The following is a 20,372-nucleotide window of genomic DNA, read 5'->3' as shown; positions in this document are numbered from 1 at the left end:
GAGAGATTGGTAGAGTAGAGAGAGTCGGTTATCTGTCTATGAACGTGTTCTGGTTAGCTTCTAAGTTCATCATTCTTGGGATTGGAGATGGGTTTATACTTGTTGGCCTACAGGAGTACTTCTATGATCAAGTTTCAGATTCAATGAATTTGTGTGTGTTCGTGTGGTATATATATGGTGTGTGTTTGGACTAGTGAACAGAATTTTTTTTTCATTTGAATTGAATTTTCTTTGGGTTGAAACCAGAGAAATTCTTTGGTTTCGAGCTGGAACCTAGAATGCTTAATTTGTATAAAACCCAATGTTTGTGAAATCAAATTTTCAAACCCTCTTGTTGAGAAGGAGAGCAATATTAATGTTGTTCAATTTCATCTCTCATTCTCTCCAGAGAAATTCTCATCTAGGAATTTCTCTGGAGAGAATTTCTCTGATTGAGTTTTCTCTCTGTCCTCACCATAGTGGTGATTGATTCGTAGATGATGTTTTTTCTAGATTAGATTTGAGTTGACTCAGTGAGTTGGTGCTCAATTGGATTACTCTTAATTTTTCTCTAGATTACTCTTGAGTTTTCTTTGGATTTGACAATTTTCTCTGGATTACCTTTAAATTTTCTCTGAATTTGGTAATTTTCTCCGGATTACCCTCGAATTTTCTTTGGTTTCAATTTTCCTTGATTTTTCTCTGGTTTGAATTTTCTCTGGTAAAGGATTTGAATTTCTCTGGTAAGGACATAGAGTTTGAATTTTCTCTGTTCATGATGGCATTTGTTAAGGACATAGAGTTTCAGATCTTCTTTGAGAAAGGGTGTATGCTTCTTCATATTGCCATTGATCTAGAGAGTTTACTTTGAGAGGAAGCTTGAAATACTCAGCCACGAAATTTCTCTAGAGAGAAACAGAGAATTTCTCTGGACCAGAATTTCTCTGGATCAAATTGAGGGACCTTAGACATTATAAAAATATTAGATGTCATTTATACTATAAAATCTTAATACCATGGACCCTAAAAAAAAAACCCCCAAAAATAAAACAATTTCCTTAAAATTTTAAAAATATTCACTAAAAACAAAAAACACGAAAGACAAAAACTCAATTTTTAGAAAACTGAAACCAAACACGCTGGTTATTTATTTATTTATTTATTTATTTTTGTACATTTGTTTTTTAGTTTTTTCAATTTGAAAGTTGATATTTTAAAATTTTGAAAATCAAAATAAATATCAAATCATCATGTTCCTTTATAGATGATCATAAATGATGAACAATTATTATTTAAAGGGTAATTCTGACTATTAAAAATTTAATAGAATTTGAAGATCTAAAAAATCTTAGTTAGAACTTAATGGAGTAGGAGTTCATAAATTAAGACTTGTGTGTAAATACCCCTAAATAACTATTACAAACGAAATCATTATTCACTATTGTGAGGGAATAAAGTAATGGATGATTGTTTCATTCAATTCAATTTTATTTTAGTGAACCAAATATTACATTATAATATTAGTAGTTTAAAAATGAAGTTATACAGAATTCAAAAAAGAAAAAAAAAATTGGTGAATTATTTAAAAGTAATGAATGGTTGTTTGTCAAATATATAAATTATTTATAGAATATTGTTTGATTATACTAGTTACAATTGTTTCTGAAAAAATAATTTTTTAAAAGTTGAAGTTAATCAAATTTTACAATTCAATCTACTAAGTGCTTGTTTGGTAGGGGTCTAATTTTGGCTCGGCCCATCCGGGCTCAGGCCCATATCGGGTTTGAGATTCATGTCTCTCCAACAGCCTGTGGACAAATTTAACTCTGGCTTCCACAAGTCTTTCTGATTCGAGTCCCCAATATCTAATCCTTTTTTAGACCACAAAAATGGAGATAGTAACACCGGAATCGGGCTCGGAGAGAAGAGTGATGGATGGAACTGCTATGGATTCTATCTTGAAGAAACTGGAGCAGCTGATTAACTTTAAGGACAATTTGATTGTAAATGAAAGGTATCAAATTCAGTCTCTTTACAATCAGCTAAGATTCCTTGGAGCCATTCTCAAGGATGTGGAGGAGAAGCACCATGAGAACAGCGAAGCTGAAAACCTGGCAATAAAAATTAGTGGCGTGGCCTATGAGACAGGAGAAATCATCCACCCTGCTGTTGCCAACTTTGTAAGACTGAGGGAGAGCAACAAGGATAAGAAAAATGGTTTTTGCTTAAATCTCAGTGATATCATGGAACAGTTTAGGCCCATCGAGGTAGAAGGGATGCAGTTTTATGACAAGATGTATCAGATCCAAGTCCTAGAAGCCGGAAAGTCTTCCGATGGAGACCGCCCGTCTATGGGGAATAGAACCATGGTAGAGGAAGAAATTATGGTGGGCTTTGACGAGGAGGCATTGACTATAAAAAAGCGACTTGCTGGAGGGAAGAAGCAGCTAGACATTATACCAATTATTGGGATGCCTGGAGTCGGTAAGACAACTTTAGCCAGAAAAGTGTACAATGATCCTTATATCACACACTACTTTCATATTCGTGCATGGACTTATGTTTCTCAAGTACCCAGAAAAAGAGAAATGTTATTGGACATTTTACATTTTGGTAATGTCTTTACCGAGGAAGTTGAAGACATGAGCAATGAAGAGCTGGGTGAAAAATTGTACAAGAAATTAAAGGGAAAGAGATATCTCATCGTCATTGATGATATATGGGATATTAGTGCCTGGGTCGATCTTAAAATATATTTACCAAACGATAACAATGGAAGTAGAGTTATGTTTACTAGTCGGCTCAAAGCGGTGGCTATGCATGTGTCACCTAATTGCCATCCTCATTGTCAGCGTTTTCTAACTGAAGAAGAAAGCTGGGAGTTATTACAACGGAAGGTGTTTCAGAATGGAAGTTGCCCTGCAGAACTGATTGAATTTGGGAAGCAAATAATGAAAAAATGCGAAGGGCTTCCACTTGCAATTGTAGTAATAGCAGGACTTCTTGCAAAGAAGAAGACAGCAGAGTGGTGGAAACAAGTTTCCCAAGGTGTTAGCTCGTACATTGTTAGTGATCCAAACCAGTACTTGGACACACTAGCACTGAGTTACAATCACTTGCCTCGTCATTTGAAACCATGCTTCCTTTATTTAGGAGCATTTCCAGAAGATCAAGAAATCTCTGTGCAGAGATTAATCTGGTTATGGATAGCTGAGGGGTTTATACAAAAAGTTGGGCCGAAAAGCTTGGAGGAAGTAGCGGAGGATTACTTAATGGATCTAATTCAGAGAAATCTGGTAATTGGTACTCGAAAAAGGTTTGATGGTCGAATTAAAGCATGTCGTATGCATGATCTTTTGCGTGATTTATGCTTGAAGAAAGCTAGGGAAACTAATTTCCTACAGCAGACTCACAATAATAAAGTCGCTTATCCTTCCTCTTCATGCAATTACAGAACAAATACTCAATGTCGCCTCTGCATCAATTATGACTTTGAATATTTTGACCATGTTTCCTTTGGCTCTTATTCCCCAGTAGTTGTTCAGTCAATCTTGTGCTTTAATGCTTCAGATGGGTCTAAATATTCGAACAATGTGTTAAATGGTTTGCTGTTTATTTGTGAGACCTTCAAACTTCTTAGAGTATTGGACTTATGGCGTGTCTATGGCTTATTTTCAAGAAAATTAATAGAACTTGTTAATTTGAGGTATTTGGCAATTATGGTGGGGGGTTCAGTTCAATTACCGCTGTCAATATCCAATCTCTCAAACCTAGAAACACTTGTTCTTTTTGCATCTGTGTCTGAGGTTACTCTGTCACGTAATGTGTGGAAGATTCCGAAGTTGAGGCATCTTTATACTAAAGGAGAGAAATATTCTGTGTCTTTAAGTTCAGCAATGGATCACAGCTATCCCTCTATATTAGAAAACTTACGAACCATCACAAACTTAAAACCTTGTGGAGCTGTTCGGGATTTATTGGCAAGGACTCCTTGTCTGACAAAGCTAGGATTTCGTGGGCCTATGATATCATATTTAGGACATTGGATGTTTCCTAATCTAGACTTTTTACAACGCCTTGAGACTTTGAAGCTATACAACAATTTTTGCAGTCAACCAACCACTTTTCGAGGGGTTAAGTTTCCTACAAATGTTAAGAGGCTAACCTTGAGAAATACAGGTACAAAGTGGAAGGAGATATCAATCCTTGGGATGCTGTTACCCAACCTTGAGCTTCTCAAATTAGAAAGTGAGGCTTGCTGGGGACCGCAATGGGCAACAACTGATGGGGGTTTTTCTCGACTCAAATTCTTGAAACTGAAGTACCTCAATGTTGAGCGATGGATCACCTGCTCTAGTCACTTTCCAAGTCTTCATCACTTATGGTTGGAATCGTGTGACAATCTCGAGGAAATACCATGTAGTTTGGGGGATATACTCACTCTACAAATGATTACAGTAGCCTATTGTCGTCCCTCTATCGTGGAATCTGCCAGGAAAATTAAAGAAGAGCAAGAAAGCAATGGAAACAATGGGCTGGAAGTGCTGATTAGGAAAGATTGAGTCTTTTTTAGCATTCCTGCGTCACTCGAAGCTTGGGTCCTTGTGAGTCCTTTTTAATATTCCTGCGTCACTCGAAGCATTCCTAATCAGCACTTCCAGCCAATTGTTTCCATTGTCTATTGCTGTTCTTTAATTTTCCTGGCAGATTCCACGATAAAGGGACAACAAAAGGCTACCTGAATCATTATGAAAAAAGAGTATGAGAGTATTGTTTGCTAAAAATGTTGATTAGGAACGCTTGGCGTGACCTTTCAGTCAAAGTGTAATGATACAACTTCCAAAGGTATGTTCTGTTTTATAGTTATGTTTAATCTTTTCTTTTCTCTATCATATTCTTTTCTTCATGTTAGATTGTGTGTTATGCAATCACATATTCAATGATGGAGAATTTTCATGAAATTTTTCATGGTATGAAGGTTAGAATACCATGAAAAGCTTTATGAAAATTCTCTACCCTTAGATTAGTTTGTGATATTTTATTGTGTTATGCAATCACATATCCAAGAATGGAGAATTTTTATGAAACTTTTCATGATATTTCTTTCATGAAGCCTAATATTATTCTTTTTATATTTATGTTTAATCTTTTCTTTTCTTTATCATATTCTTTTCTCTATCTTATATAGGGGTGTGTACATATGTAAATTATGATATTGGTGGTGTTGATATCGCACATGTCATAACTAAATCATTTTCAAGTCATAATTAAAAATAAATAAAATGGGTCATAAAACAAGCACCACTTAAATCCTAACCAAAAACCTTTTCTATCAAAACTAAAATTATAATCACAATAAATCATAACTAATATCATAATGAGTCAACCAAGTCATAACTAAGGGTTATATAGCCAAACACCACTTAAGGCATAACCAAAGACTTCTCCTGTCATAACCAAAATAAAACCACGAGAATAGGAATGGCAATGGGGTGGATATTAATTCCCCATCCCCATTCCCCTATAATAAATTTTCCACATTCCCCATTCCCCATTCTCCATGGGTACCACCCTCCCCATTTTTTAATGGGTATGGATTTTCTCCAACCCACTTTAATCCCCATTTTTATTTTTTATATTTAATGTTAACAACCATTTTTTTATTTTTTTTATTTTATTAAGGTTCACAACAAAAACTAAATATACCTTCAATCATTTTTCTTTCTTTTTTAATATATTTAATGTTAACAACTTTTTCTTTTTTTTTTTATTTTTCTTTTTTTTAAGGTTCACAACAAAAGTTAAATATACCTTAAATCTTTTTTCTTTCTTTTTTAATATATTTAATGTTAACAACCTTCTTTTTTTTTTTCTTTTTTTTTTTTTTTATAAAGGTTTTAGCTAAATATACCTTCAATCATTTTTCTTTCTTTTTTAATATATTTAATGTTAACAACTTTTTTTTTTTTTTTTTTTAAGGTTCACAACAAAAGTTAAATATACTTTCAATCTTTTTTCTTTCTTTTTTAATATATTTAATGTTAACAACCTTCTTTTTTTTCTTTTTTTTTTTATAAAGGTTTTAGCTAAATATACCTTCAATCTTTTTTCTTTTTTTTTTAATATATTTAATGTTAACAACTTATTTTTGTATTTATTTTTTATTTTTTTAAGGTTCACAACAAAAGCTAAATATACATTTAATCTTATTTTATTTTATTTGGTTCAACAACAAAATCAAATACACATTAATTAATTAATTAAAAAGTTTGTTTTATAATAATCAAATATATAATTTTGAGATATCTTAGCAAATTTGAACCATTCATTTTAATTTATCCAAAATCTAAATATACCTTTAATAAATCTGAACCACTCATTTTAAGATATCTATGCACTACCACACCCAATCCATCCTCCATCTTCTTCCTTTAGTCCCCCACGAATTTTGTTGTTTGTTACTTTTAAAAAACAAAAAATATTTTTTCAATTAAATTTTTACTAATTTCACAACATCATCACCACTATTCTCACTTTCACTGTCACACTACCATCACCATAGCCACTACCATCATCACTGCCGCTATCACTATGTAACAATCTCTACTTTCACCTTCGTTCTATCACCACCACCACCAAATATAAAAAAATATATTTTTAATTTTTTTTATAAAAAATATTTTCTATCTAAATAAATGAAGCATAACATTGGGAAACAAGCTGATTTCAGTTAAATCTGTTCATAACTAAGAAAAATTCTTTTAATTTAAAAAAAATTATTTAGTAAGACTTTGTATTCCTCTTTTATTTTTCTAGCAAATAAATCTTTGTACCCATCATTTCTATCCAATCACGACTCATGCTTGTTTTAATTCTCTACAATTTTCTTATTTTCAAATACATTCATATATATATATATATATATATGTTGTATAAATTGTGTGATAACATAAAATAAATAGATTCATATTCGTTAATTGAAATTTCAGAACAAGCAAACCATTCTGAAAATTACAATACACAACAAAATAAAATAAGATAGAAAAGCAAACCGAAACCTATACTAGACAGTGTCCTTAATTTTTTTAAATAAATTTAAAAAATTCTAGATGTGCATAAAATTTGACAAGAATAATGTGACAATGTTAATTAATGTGTATTTGATTTTATTGTTGAGCCAAATAAAATAAAATAAGATTGAATGTATAGCTTTAGTTGTGAATCTTAAAAAAAAAAAAAAAAAAAAAAAAAAAAAAATTGGTTGTGAACCTTAAAAAAAAAAAGAAAAAAGATTAAATATATATTTAGGTTTGGTCGTGAATCTTAAAAAAAATAAATAAATAAAATAAAAAAATAAAATAAAATTGGTTGTGAACCTTAAAAAAAAATAAAAAATAAATAAAAAAGATTAAATGTATATTTAGCTTTGGTTCTGAATCTTAAAAATTAAAAAAAAAATGGTTGTGAACCTTAAAAATAATAAAATAAAAAAAAGATTGAAGGTATATTTAGCTTTGGTTGTAGATCTTTAAAAAAAAAAAAAAGGTTGTGAACCTGAAAAAATAAATAAATAAATAAAAAGATTGAATGTATATTTAGTTTTGGTTGTGAATCTTAAAAAAAAAAAAAAAAAAAAAAAAAAAAAAAAAAAAAAAAACATATGGGGAAATTAGTGGGTACCCATCCCCAACCCATCCCCTGTGGATATTTAAAGAATATCACTTACCCTACCCAATGGATAAGCAAAAGAGAGGAAAACCCATGTATTTGGGTTGGGTCTCCATGAATACCCACAGGGTAAGTTATCCATTGCCATCCCTACACGAGAAGTTATAACTGAGTCATAACTAACACTATAATGAGCCATAACCTGCAATACAATGAGTCATACCCAAAAATCATAAACATCATAACTAGGTATATGGTGCACATCCCAAAATGGGGTGTACATTATAGAATTTCCCTATATATATGAGAAATTCTATATCTATACTATTATATATGTAAAAACGTTGTAAAGTCCTTGTTGACAAAAATCTCAATCTATTTTTCTCAAATTCATGAATTTTTATAATGTAAAAATATACGTGTCATCACATTATTGGTTCTCATCTATTTTCATTTTCATTTTTATAATTTTAATGATCAATTTGGGTGTTAATATTAAATGTATTATATCATAATTAACATGTATATATTATACTAATGTAATGCATATATTAAATATACATAGTTATAGGATGCCAGAGCAGCCTCACTTTCGGCTGCTTGCTTTCGGCTACTTTAGTTTATTTTATGCTCCACTTAGTTTATTTTATGCTCCACTTTCATCATAATGTTGTATCACACAACTCCTATAAATGGAGTCCCCTCTTACTCCTTCAGATATAGAATACAAGAATTTCTCTTACTCTCTTAATATCACTCTCTTATTTCTTACATGGTATCAGAGCACAGGTGTATTGCCTAGTCTCTTCTGCATCGCATTTTTTAGCAGATTGTTGCATATTTCGTCCTTATCTGAATTACAGATTGGACTACACCAGAACCTTCGTCTCCTCACGACGAATCCAACGCCACCAGATTCATCATCATCCGACGTTCCACGCGCCGCCAGAACTTTCATCCACGCGCCTCCTCGCCTCTCAGACGCGCTCTACGCGCCTCACACTTGCCCTGTGCTATCGTGCGCCGCGGCCTCATCTGCTAACGTGAGCCGCGTGTTTTTGACGTCAGCTGACGTCAGCCCTGGCTGCTTCCGTGCGCCGCTTGCTTCTTCTGCTATCGTGCGCCGCGCCTGTCTGTGCTAACGTGCGCCGCGCCTGTGACACAGCAGTGACGTCATCTTGACCAGATTGTGACGTCATCTTTGACCAGAATTGTTGACCAACTTTGACCAGCCAATTTAGTGCCTTCTGGTCATCTTTTTTTTGGTCCGTTCACTCATTTCCCACTAATTTTGACCCTCTGAATTCATTGGTAACCTCAGATTTTTCAGATTCGGCTTCGATAGTACTGTTTTTTCCTCATGGATCGCTTGGACTCCTCCAACCACCCTATTTCCGTTGTTCTTGACGGAACTAACTATGTCTTATGGGCACAAGCTATGTCTGGGTTCCTCAAAGGAAAGAAACTTTCGCGCATCATCACTGGGGATGTGTGCAAACCCATCCCAGCCACCACAGAATCCGCTGCCACCACGGACTCCGTTGCAAAATATGTTGACCGTTTGGAGGATTGGGATAGCAAAAACTATCAAATCATCACTTGGCTCCGTAATACTTCTATTACTTCTATCAGCCTTCAGTTTGGTCGGTTCCAACTTGACTCTGCTTCCTCTCCAGCCAAAGCCATCTGGGATTTTTTACAAGAACGCTACCAGACTACTGGCCTTGCTCACCAATATCAGTTTCTAAGTCAACTTCACCGTATGCGCCAAGACACATCTCAAACCATTAATGATTTCCTCTCCCAAATGTATTATGTTTGGGATCAGCTCGCTCTCTCTGAACCTCCCTGGGATTGTACTAAGGATGCTGCCTTATTCACTACTTACCGTGACCAACAACGCTTGGTTCAGTTTCTCATGGCTCTCACTCCCCGTTTTGAGCCAGGCCGCGCATCTCTCCTTCATCGCACTCCTTTACCCACTCTTGAGCAAGCAATTTCTGAACTCCTGTCAGAGGAAACCCGGATTGGTACTCTCCACCCTGTGGACTCTGTTCTTGCTACTCCCCAGATTCGAAGTTCTCCTTCACCATCTTCTCCACAGAAGACACCTATCTGCAACTACTGTCACAACCGCAGTCTTCCATCGACTCATCTTCTGGTTAATTGTCCAGTTCGTCTTTGTCGGTTTTGCAACAAGACTGGTCCTGGTCATCTCCAGCATGATTGCTTCCGCAACCCTGCCCGTGCCTCTCGCAATGGTCCCTCCCCCGGGCATTTTTCCCGCAACAACTCTCACCGTTCTGGGCCTCCGTCTAAACCAATGCCTGCTCCACGTACTGCTGCTGCTGCCTCCGAGGATTTCCCTGCCTCTGTCCCTATAGATCCTTCCACTCCAGTCTTCTCTCACACAGATGTCGAAGCCATGTTTCACAATTTGCAGAATTTTGGTACTCCTTCATCTCCTGCTTTGTTTGTCACCGCAGGTAACACTTCCTGGTACTTTGACTCCGCTTGTTGTAATCACATGACCTTTGACCCTACTATTTTTACTCCTCTCTCTTCTACTTCTTCTGTTCCTTCTATCCATACTGCTGATGGGTCTCTTCTATCTGTAAGTCATGTTGGTTCTGTTTCCACCTCTCACTTATCTTTATCTCATGTCTATCTTATGCCTGCTCTCACCTTAAATCTTATATCCATTAGTCAATTATGCGAGCATGGCCTAACTATTACCTTTTCCCCTTCTGGTTGTTTGGTGCAGGACCCTCGGACGGGGCAAACTCTTGGGATCGGCCGTAAGCAAGGACGTCTCTACGAACTTATCCATCTTCATGTTCCGGATTCCTCTCAGATCACAGCTCCTACCACTGCCACCACTGCTCCTCCTTTATCTCCTTTTCAACTTTGGCACTGTCATTTAGGCCATCTTTCTGTTAGTCGTTTAAAATCTTTAATTTCTCGTGGTCATTTAGGTCCTGTAAGTTCTGATGCTTTAGATTGTGTGTCCTGTCAACTTGCCAAACAATCTGCTTTGTCGTTTAATAAAAGTGACTCTGTTTCTCTTGCACCATTTGATCTCATCCATTTTGATATTTGGGGACCCTCTCCTACTCCCACTATGGGCGGCGCCCGCTATTTTGTTGTTTTTGTAGATGATTTTTCTCGTTTTACATGGTTGTTTCTTATGAAAAATCGATCTGAGCTCAAACAGCTTTATTACAATTTTTCTGCAATGGTTAAAACACAATTTTCTAAAACTATTAAACTTTTTCGTTCCAACAATGCCATGGAATATAAAGATTTTGACTTTCTTTCTTTTCTTCAGAGTCATGGTACTCAACCTCATCGATCCTGTCCCGGCACGTCTCAACAAAATGGACGTGCTGAACGGAAACATCGACATATTCTCGACACTACTCGCGCTCTTCTTTTGTCTTCCTCTTGTCCGGAACATTTTTGGGGAGAGGCAGCTCTCACTGCTGCTTACACTATCAATTGTATCCCTACTCCTGTCATTCAGAATCACACTCCTTATGAGCGTCTGCATGGCACCCGTCCTCCCTACACCAACCTTAGAGTCTTTGGCTCTGCCTGTTTTGTTCTTCTCCAACCTCATGAACGTACCAAACTTGAACCTCGTTCCCGCCTTTGTTGCTTCTTGGGGTATGGTATTGAACATAAGGGGTATTGTTGTTGGGATCCTCTCTCCCAACGACTTCGTATCTCTCGTCATGTGGTCTTTTGGGAACACAAAATGTTTTCCTCTCTCTCTCCCTTCCGTTTGTCCGTTCCCTCACCCTCTCTTTTTTTTACTGACCCTTCCACAGATCTTTTTTCTGATGACCTTTCTCCACCACCCTTGCCACCCTCTCTCGAGTTTTCTGATCCGTTTGCTTCCCCGCCCCTGCCAACCTCTCTCGAGATCGCCTTGCCTATCGGTTTGTCCCTTGCACCTGCTCCCTCTGATGGTCCTGCTCTTGCTCCATCGGGATCCTCCTCTCCTGCTGAGTCTCTTCCTCTGGCTCCTCCTCCCTCTGCTCGACCACATCGGGTAATCCAACCTTCTACTCGTCTTCGTGACTTTATTGTTGGTTCTACTGCTTTTTCTACTTATGAACCGACCTCCTATCGTGAGGCTCGCTCTAATCCTCTTTGGCAGCAAGCCATGACTGATGAATTGCAGGTTTTAGACAAAACTCATACTTGGGACATTGTTGATCTTCCTCCTGGCAAGACTGCCATTGGCTGCAAATGGGTATACAAAATCAAGACTTGTTCTGATGGATCTATTGAGCGTTACAAAGCCCGCCTTGTTGCAAAAGGCTTCAATCAAGAATATGGTATTGATTATGAGGAGACCTTTGCTCCTGTTGCTCGTTTTACCTCTGTTCGCAGCTTGATTGCTGTTGCTACCGCCCGCCAATGGGATCTTTATCAACTGGACGTAAAAAATGCTTTTCTTAATGGTGTTCTTCTCGAGGAGGTCTACATGCAACCTCCCCCTGGGTCTGCTTATCTCCCGCATCAAGTCTGCAAACTTCGGCGTGCTTTATATGGTCTCAAACAAGCTCCCCGTGCTTGGTTTGCCAAGTTCAGCTCCACTATTCAGAAATGTGGTTTCACCTCCAGCTCTTATGATACTGCTCTTTTTATCCGAAAAACAGCTCAAGGGACCACCCTGCTTTTACTTTATGTAGATGACATGATTATCACCGGCGATGATATCGATGGTATTCTTCGCCTTAAACAGTTTCTTAGCCATCATTTCGAGATGAAAGATCTTGTTCCTCTCAGCTATTTCTTGGGTCTTGAAATCTTCCACGATTCTACGGGTTCTTTTCTCTCTCAGGCTAAGTATACCTCTGATCTTCTTACACGTGCTGGTCTTACGGATTGCAAGACTACCTCTACTCCCCTGGAACCTCAGAGTCGTCTTACACCTCTTGATGGCACTCTTCTCTCTGATGCTACACTCTATCGTCAGCTGGTTGGCAGTCTTGTCTATCTCACAGTTACTCGTCCTGATATTGCCTATGCCGTTCATATTGTCAGCCAGTTTATGTCGGCTCCTCGTACCCCTCATTATGCTGCCTTGCTTCGTATCCTTCGGTATCTCAAAGGCACCCTGTTTCATGGTCTTCATTATTCCGCCCGCTCATTTCTTCAGCTTCGTGCTTTCTCAGATGCTGATTGGGCTGGCGATCCTACTGACCGGCGCTCTACTACTGGGTTCTGCTTTTTTCTGGGTGATTCTCTTATTTCTTGGCGCAGCAAGAAACAATCTCTTACTGCTCGTTCCAGTACCGAGGCCGAATACCGTGCTCTTGCTGATGCTACTCAAGAACTTCTCTGGCTTCGTTGGCTCCTCACTGACATGGGTGTTACCCTCTCTAGTGCTACTGATCTCTTTTGTGACAATCACAGTGCTCTTCAAATTGCTCACAATGATATTTTTCATGATCGCACCAAGCACATTGAGATTGACTGCCATTTTATTCGTCAACACATCGCTCGTGGTACAGTCCATCTCCATCCGATTTCTTCTGTTGATCAACCTGCTGATATCTTCACCAAAGCTCATTCTCCTGGCCGCTTCGTTGACCTTGTCTCCAAACTCCAGTTGGTTGATGTTTGTCCTCCTTGAGTTTGAGGGGGGCTGTTAATATTAAATGTATTATATCATAATTAACATGTATATATTATACTAATGTAATGCATATATTAAATATACAAAGTTATAGGATGCCAGAGTAGCCTCACTTTCGGCTGCTTGCTTTCGGCTACTTTAGTTTATTTTATGCTCCACTTTCATCATAATGTTGTATCACACAACTCCTATAAATGGAGTCCTCTCTTACTCCTTCAGATATAGAATACAAGAATTTCTCTTACTCTCTTAATATCACTCTCTTATTTCTTACATTGGGAATACCTTTCAAATTTTGTCCATTAATTAGAGAATAACCCTATATAAAAACTTTCTTCTTCTTATATATACTAGTGAATTACTTATGTCAGAAGGCACTCATAACATAATTTGACACCACTTAAAATCAATCACTCTCATACAATTGACCTATCTCTTCCCATTTCATTCTCAATTTATGTGTAATCACAATTTACTTTAGATGAGTTAAACAAATTGTACACAGCCAAATGATCAAAACTGAGTTTTAGAACTGATTAAAAAAATAACCTTAACTTAATTCTTGAATTGAGCTCTTCAATCAGAAGGAAAAAAAGAAATGGTCTAATAAAAAAATGGTAGAGAGGAGAACTCCAAACTTATTTTAAAAAGTATATAGTCAAAGTAACGTTTAATCAAGAACATAGATATCCCATTGTCATCGTCATCGGATCCACCAGTTGAATCTACAACCATCATCGCCATGCTAAAATGAAAAAATTTAAAAAATGAAAAAAAAAATAATTAGGAAAAAAATTAAACAAAAGGCTTTAAAAATAATAGAAAAGAAAATAGTTAAAAACAATATTATATATATATATATAAAAGAACTCTCTCATCCACTATCACTTCTGCTTTTGGCCAAGCCACGAACAATGGCAAGGGAGATAGAGGTTTATGTGATGGTAGGGAAGGGATAGGAATGGGTTCTCGCACCATCACCAATGTGCAAAATGAAAAAGTGCACCAAAATTGAAAGTCCAACAAGAAAATAGTCCGAAATTTACAAACTTATGAACACATTCTACGAGAAAAATAAGCAATTTCTATTAGGAGTGAAAATACAACATAAAGAACAAATATAGGGCAATCAATTATTATAGTCAACTCATTCAAATTTACACAAACAGAGAATCCTGCCTTTTATATAGAGAAAAAAAAAAAGAAATGAGGAAGAAGAAGAAGAAGAAGTAAGGAGATGGTGAGTGAATTGCAAATGGTTAGGAAGAATGAAAAGAGAAAGAGAACAGGAAAAAAAAAAAAAAAAAAGACATGAATATGCTAGGAAAGTGTTGAAGTTTCTTTGGGCGAGAAGTTTGTTTTTGGTCAAGCAAATCCAACTGTTAATCTCATAGATGGATTGATGTCAACCATTCTAACTAAATATAAAAGATAGACATTTTCAAAAACCATTATACTTTATTATAATATATATATATATATATATATATATATATTTGCATAGTATGATTTGTAGACGGGTTATGCTACGGTGAAGGATGTACACCACATGTAAGTTATGAGGGTTAATTACTATAAATATTATAACTGAATTCGTTTCAGTCATAGTTTAAATAAATAAAAAATGAGTTATAAGGTTTAACCAAAGATCTTTTGGATCTTAACCAAAACAATATCATAACCAACGTTACAACGAGTCATAATTAACACCACAATATATATAATCAAATCATAACCAACACCACAATAGGTCATAGCCAAATATCACAAACGTTCCGTATGTATTAATCCACATGGATATTGTTATTTAATACTTATATATCACACATTCCAAAAATATTTACAAAAAAAAAAAAAAGAAAAATCAAAATTTAGTTAATCTCCATTTTTTGGAGAAAAAAATTAAACACCAAACAGGTTTCCCCTTTTTTAAAAATTTTTTTTTGTAAACATAAACAAAAAATTATAAACGTAAATATTACCCAATGGGAGTTTAAGAACTTAACATTAAGAAAAATCACATAAGTGGAGGAGGGGATGTTGATCCTTGGCTTGCTACCCAATCCTTGTTGGGAAGTGTTGATCCTGATAACTATTGAATATTAACTATTCAACTGCAAATCCAACAAAGGGGCTGTTTGGGAAGTGATTTGGCCGGCTATTATAGCCTAAAAAAAAATTTTAGCCAAAAAGCCATTTTGCAAGCTTTTTCAAAAAAAAAAAAAAAAAGGCCTGCACAGCGGCAGTGTAGGCTGTGCCTACACTGTCAGCTACCAAAATTAATCCCATCAATGGTAAATTACGGTTTTAACCCTTGACAACAATTTAAAAAAATATACTTTTAGGGGCAAATTTGTCATTCTAATTTTAAACATCATTTCAACACATTTTCCAATACAACAACCCAAATAAAATTCATCTCAACTTCCCAAACACAAAAACTAAAATAGCCTACTAAAATAGCCAAAAAGCCAAATAGCCTACTAAAATAGCCACTTCCCATATGTAATTGAGGGGTGGCTATCTATGTATCTTGGTTGCAATTTTTTCTGATCATTGCATAACCGCAATGACTATAGACGTATGCCTAGTTTTGGGATAAACCACCTTTCATCCTGTGTTTTTGTGTGTACGTGTGATTAGCAATTTCTATTTTGTTCCTTCATATGTTCATATCATACCGATCCTAATTAAGTATTCCGCATGATAAACAAATGGCCAAAAATCTTGATCAACAGAGTGAAACACTCTAGACTAACCTTTGAGTTAGTGCATTGAAACATCTAATAATATCAGGTCTTTTGTGCTGCTTTTATTTTTTTGTCATGTTTTTTTGTTTTTAGTTTTTAGTTTTTCTTTTTTTGAGATTTAACATGGGAAGAGTAATGAGGATTGCAACTTCAAGGTGAATTTTATTTTTTCTGAAGTTGAGTTGCATTGTTTTGGTAGTACATTTATTGATTTACAAAACATTATCCTTTGGCTGAAAATGTAAAACCACTTTGATATGTTTCAGGATGAAGATTGTCATCCTTTAGCTTTCCCCCCCTGTTCTGAATCAAACAAAAATTCGAAGGTGCTATCAGAGAAAATGTACTAGAAATTGGGCATAGAGATTGAGAGTTTGATCCAGCATTATTGTGCTAGAAATTGTTAGTTAAGTGTGCTTGTATGTAATGTATAACTATTTGTGAGTGCTTTTCTGTTATTTAACTGTTTGTGAGGAAACTGTTGGAATATTATTCCATGACTTGTTTACAGTCAAAATTTCAATAGGAGTATAGATTGGAATAAAACTGTTTGCGAGTGCTTGTTTGCAGAAAAATATATACACAATTTCCATAGAGAATAATGTGATTCAATGTGAACCTTTCATTCTAAAAAAGAGTCATTACAGAGTTCCCTAATTACTTTGTTATTTTCTAAGTGATAATGGCTACACTGACCGGTTGTTAATGAAATAAATTAGGACAAGTTACATCAATAGTTCTTATATTTTTTTTTACACTTATGGTGTGTTTGGTTGGAGAATTTGGGGAGGGATTTGGAAAGGGAAACGGAAAAAGTGTGTGAAACTATGTGAAATTTAGGCATATTTTATTCATATTTCACCTACCTTTTCCATTTTCCTTTCCAAATCCCTCCTCAAATCCCTCAACCAAACACAACATTAGGTTATTTGATTCTTCTAATTTCGATTGGCTCAATTTTAACCCTAAATTTATAATTTTGTTTTGATTTGGTTCAATTGATTATAATTTACATATTGTGTTTATATATATATATATAACGCACACATAAGTGTTATATGTCATATTTTTATAGACAAAATTCTAAACTCGTTCAATTTAGTAAGTTAACCTCAATAAACTCAGTGACTATTTTCTTTCAAAAATCGTAATCAACATTATCAATTAGATTAAATTGACACAAAATTTAAAATTAAGGGCTAGTTTGGCATGTACTAAATAAGTCAAAAAGTCAAAAAGTCACTATCTTATTTAAGTCACATCATCTTATTTAAATCACATCACCTCTCTAACACATCACATCAAACCCAACCCAAACCCAACCCAAACCCACTAATAAGTCAAAAAGTGTACTTTTTTAGGACATTCCAAACCAACCCTAAGTATCAAAATTGAACTAATTGAAATGACAGAGCAAAATGGCACAATAAGCAAATTACAGAGACTAACGATGTAATTTATCTAATAAATTAATATTCTGTTAGTAAAATTTCGACCACCCATCAAAAACCAGAAAGCATTTGGTACAAACAATTAAATAAAGTCAAAGTAAAAACGTTTTTGGTTTAACAAATTTAGGTGGCTCTTCCAAAAGACGAAAACATTTTCCGTTAATCTTTTTGACAAAAATCATATCCATGCTATCACACAATCACCGCCACCTCACAACCTTTACCAATGCTAACAAGGGTTCATTGTATAAAAAATATAGGGATTAATTGTATTTTTCTTAAAGATTCAACTTACCATAAACAATACTGACCAATAATATTCCAGTTAGTGCCACCAGTGCTAATAGTAGGGCTGAAAATGAGGCAAGTCCAACCACATAATAGATTGTTTAAAGTTAGTTTGATAATTTAATAAATTTAAAATTATGTTTAAGTGTGGCTTGTTTACGTAGCAAGTCGATTTCGAATTAACTTTTAACAAATCGAAAACTCGAGTGGCGCATATGAGTTTATCGAGTCAAATAATAAATTGTTTCAAATTTAATTTAAAAACTTAACAAACTTAAAAGTGTGTTCAAATTTAATTTGTTCACATTTAAATAAATATTTAATGAGTTAAATACAAATCAAACTCGAGTAGTTTGGTTAAGATGACTAAGTCCACCGAGTCTATTGTTTTTTGGTTATTAGTTGAAGATCATCTCCCAAATCAGCTGGCCAATAGCCTCAATTTGCGGCTGAGGTACGGTTAGGAGTGTAACTTGGGCGGGTTCAACCCGAGCAATCCGAACCCAGCTCGATTTTTTTTAGAGTTTGGATAAGATATTTTTAAATTTGGTACGAGCTTGGGAAAATATTCAAAAATCCGAATTAAATTTGGGCAGGCTTGGACAAAGATATCAAACAACCCGAGTAATCCGAAACCCGAATTATACATATATAAAAATATTAAATATATATATATATATATATAAATTATTAGTCATTACATGATATTAAAGTAATTTAAATTATTAAATCATATTGAATACATATTATATATACAAATAACATAAAATTTTACTTTTTTTTTATTCACTCATAAATTATAAAGATTACTATAGCGGCATCTCTCTTACATTATATAAATTATTTGTTTTGATGGTATTAATGATTTTCTATATGAAAAAAATATAAATAGAGTCAAAGTTTAATAATTTAATTAAAAAAAATTAAAATTAATTTACAATTCGGACAACTCGAACAATTCAAGTTTAACTCGGGTTAAGCTTGGACAGACAATCTTGGTTCACAATTCAAACCTGGATGGACTTGGATAAATCTCAGCACTAGACTGGACTGGATAACCTTCTAACCTCACTCAACCCATCTAAATTACACCCTAAGTATGGCACAAGTTGAAAACGGTTTAAACGAACGAATACGCGGGCTTTTCACGCACCGCCTACCCACCTCGAATAGTCAGTCGGTCAATTCCACTGCTTTAATTTACATTTTTATTATTTTATTTTCAAAAAAACAAAGGTCAGAAGCTGGGTGGTTTCACTCTGCAGCTTCTACTTCTCGATCAAGCTACTGTTTGATACAGTTTTTTATTTTTTATTTTTTATGAGGTGGTTATAATTTATTTTAATTTAAAAATCTGTTTCAAATTATTTGGTCAGTTTCTATTTATTATTTATTAAGTAAAAATAATTTAAATAAGTTGAAGAAAAATTAATTATTTAGAAGTTTAGCTTCTACATTCTGATTATCAATTTTAAGTTTAAAAAAAAATGCACGAAACAGGGCCAAATGTTTTCTTTCTCTCCTGCTTCTGCTCTGCTTCTTTTGATTTCAAAATCAATAACCCAGTTGCTCCTTTTTTATTCTTCTTTTTCTTCTATTTCAACACAACCAACCCATTTCAAGGTACTCTAAAAATCACAGACTGCAAGGTGTTTGATGAATTGCCTCAAACCAGTCATTGATTTCTGGTATTTGGCATGATTTCTGCGGCTTTTTTCTTTTTTCTTTTTTAATTTCTTTTTTTCTGGGCTTTGATTTTTTGCATTGTGGATGGTGGTGGGAATGGTTGGCAGTGGGGATGAATTGCCACAAGTCTTTCTGATTTAAGTCCCAATTCTACTCCTTTTTCAGACCACAGAAATTGATAGAGAGAGACAACTGTGCCTGTATGTGAGTGTGAGAGAAAGAGAGGAGTGATGGATGGAATTGCTATGGATTCTGTCTTGAAGGAACTGGAGCAGCTAATAAACAGCGAGGACAATTTGATTGCAAATGAGAGCCATCAAATCCAATCTCTTTACTATGATTTAAGATTCCTAGGAACCATTCTCAAGGATATGGGGGAGAAGCAGCTGCATGAGCAGAACGATGAAGCTGAAAACCTGGCAATGCAAATTAGCTGTGTGGCCTACGAGACGGGAGAATCATCGGCTCTTTTGTGGCCAACGTTGTGAGGCAAAGAGACAGCAGCAAGGGTAAGAAAATTGGTTTTGTCTTTGATTTTCGCTTAAACCTCAGTGATATCATGGAACAGATTAAGCCCATTCAGGTAAAAGTCATGCAGTTTTATGACAAGATATATCAGATCCAAGTCCTACAAGCCGAAAAGTCCTCTGATGGAGTGCCATCAATGGAGAACAGAACCATGGTAGAAGAAGAAATTACGGTGGGCTTTGACAACAAGGCATTGACTGTAAAAGAGCAACTTGCTGGAGGGAAGAAGGAGCTACACATTATGTCAATTGTTGGGATGCCTGGACTCGATAAGACAACTTTAGCCAGAAAAGTGTACAATGATCCTTAATCACACATTACTTCCATATTCGTGCATGGACCTATGTTTCTCAAGTACCCAAAAGAAGAGAA

At 35.2% G+C, this 20,372-nt stretch overlaps 1 protein-coding gene across 1 annotated transcript; it reads left to right on the top strand.

Moving 5' to 3' along the window:
• Positions 1-1,758: 1,758 nt before the first annotated feature.
• Positions 1,759-16,616, top strand: LOC114267154 (putative late blight resistance protein homolog R1A-10). The gene is made up of 2 exons (XM_082893823.1): positions 1,759-4,824; positions 16,314-16,616. The coding sequence occupies exon 1, from the start codon at positions 1,869-1,871 to the stop codon at positions 4,539-4,541; it is 2,673 nt and encodes an 890-aa protein (XP_082749949.1). The 5' UTR covers positions 1,759-1,868; the 3' UTR covers positions 4,542-4,824; positions 16,314-16,616.
• Positions 16,617-20,372: the final 3,756 nt, after the last annotated feature.

This window comes from Camellia sinensis, chromosome 11 (assembly GCF_055761805.1).
Source record: "Camellia sinensis isolate YWXY chromosome 11, ASM5576180v1, whole genome shotgun sequence".
Classification (NCBI taxonomy): domain Eukaryota; kingdom Viridiplantae; phylum Streptophyta; class Magnoliopsida; order Ericales; family Theaceae; genus Camellia; species Camellia sinensis.
This window is presented reverse-complemented; position numbering and strand designations above follow the sequence as displayed.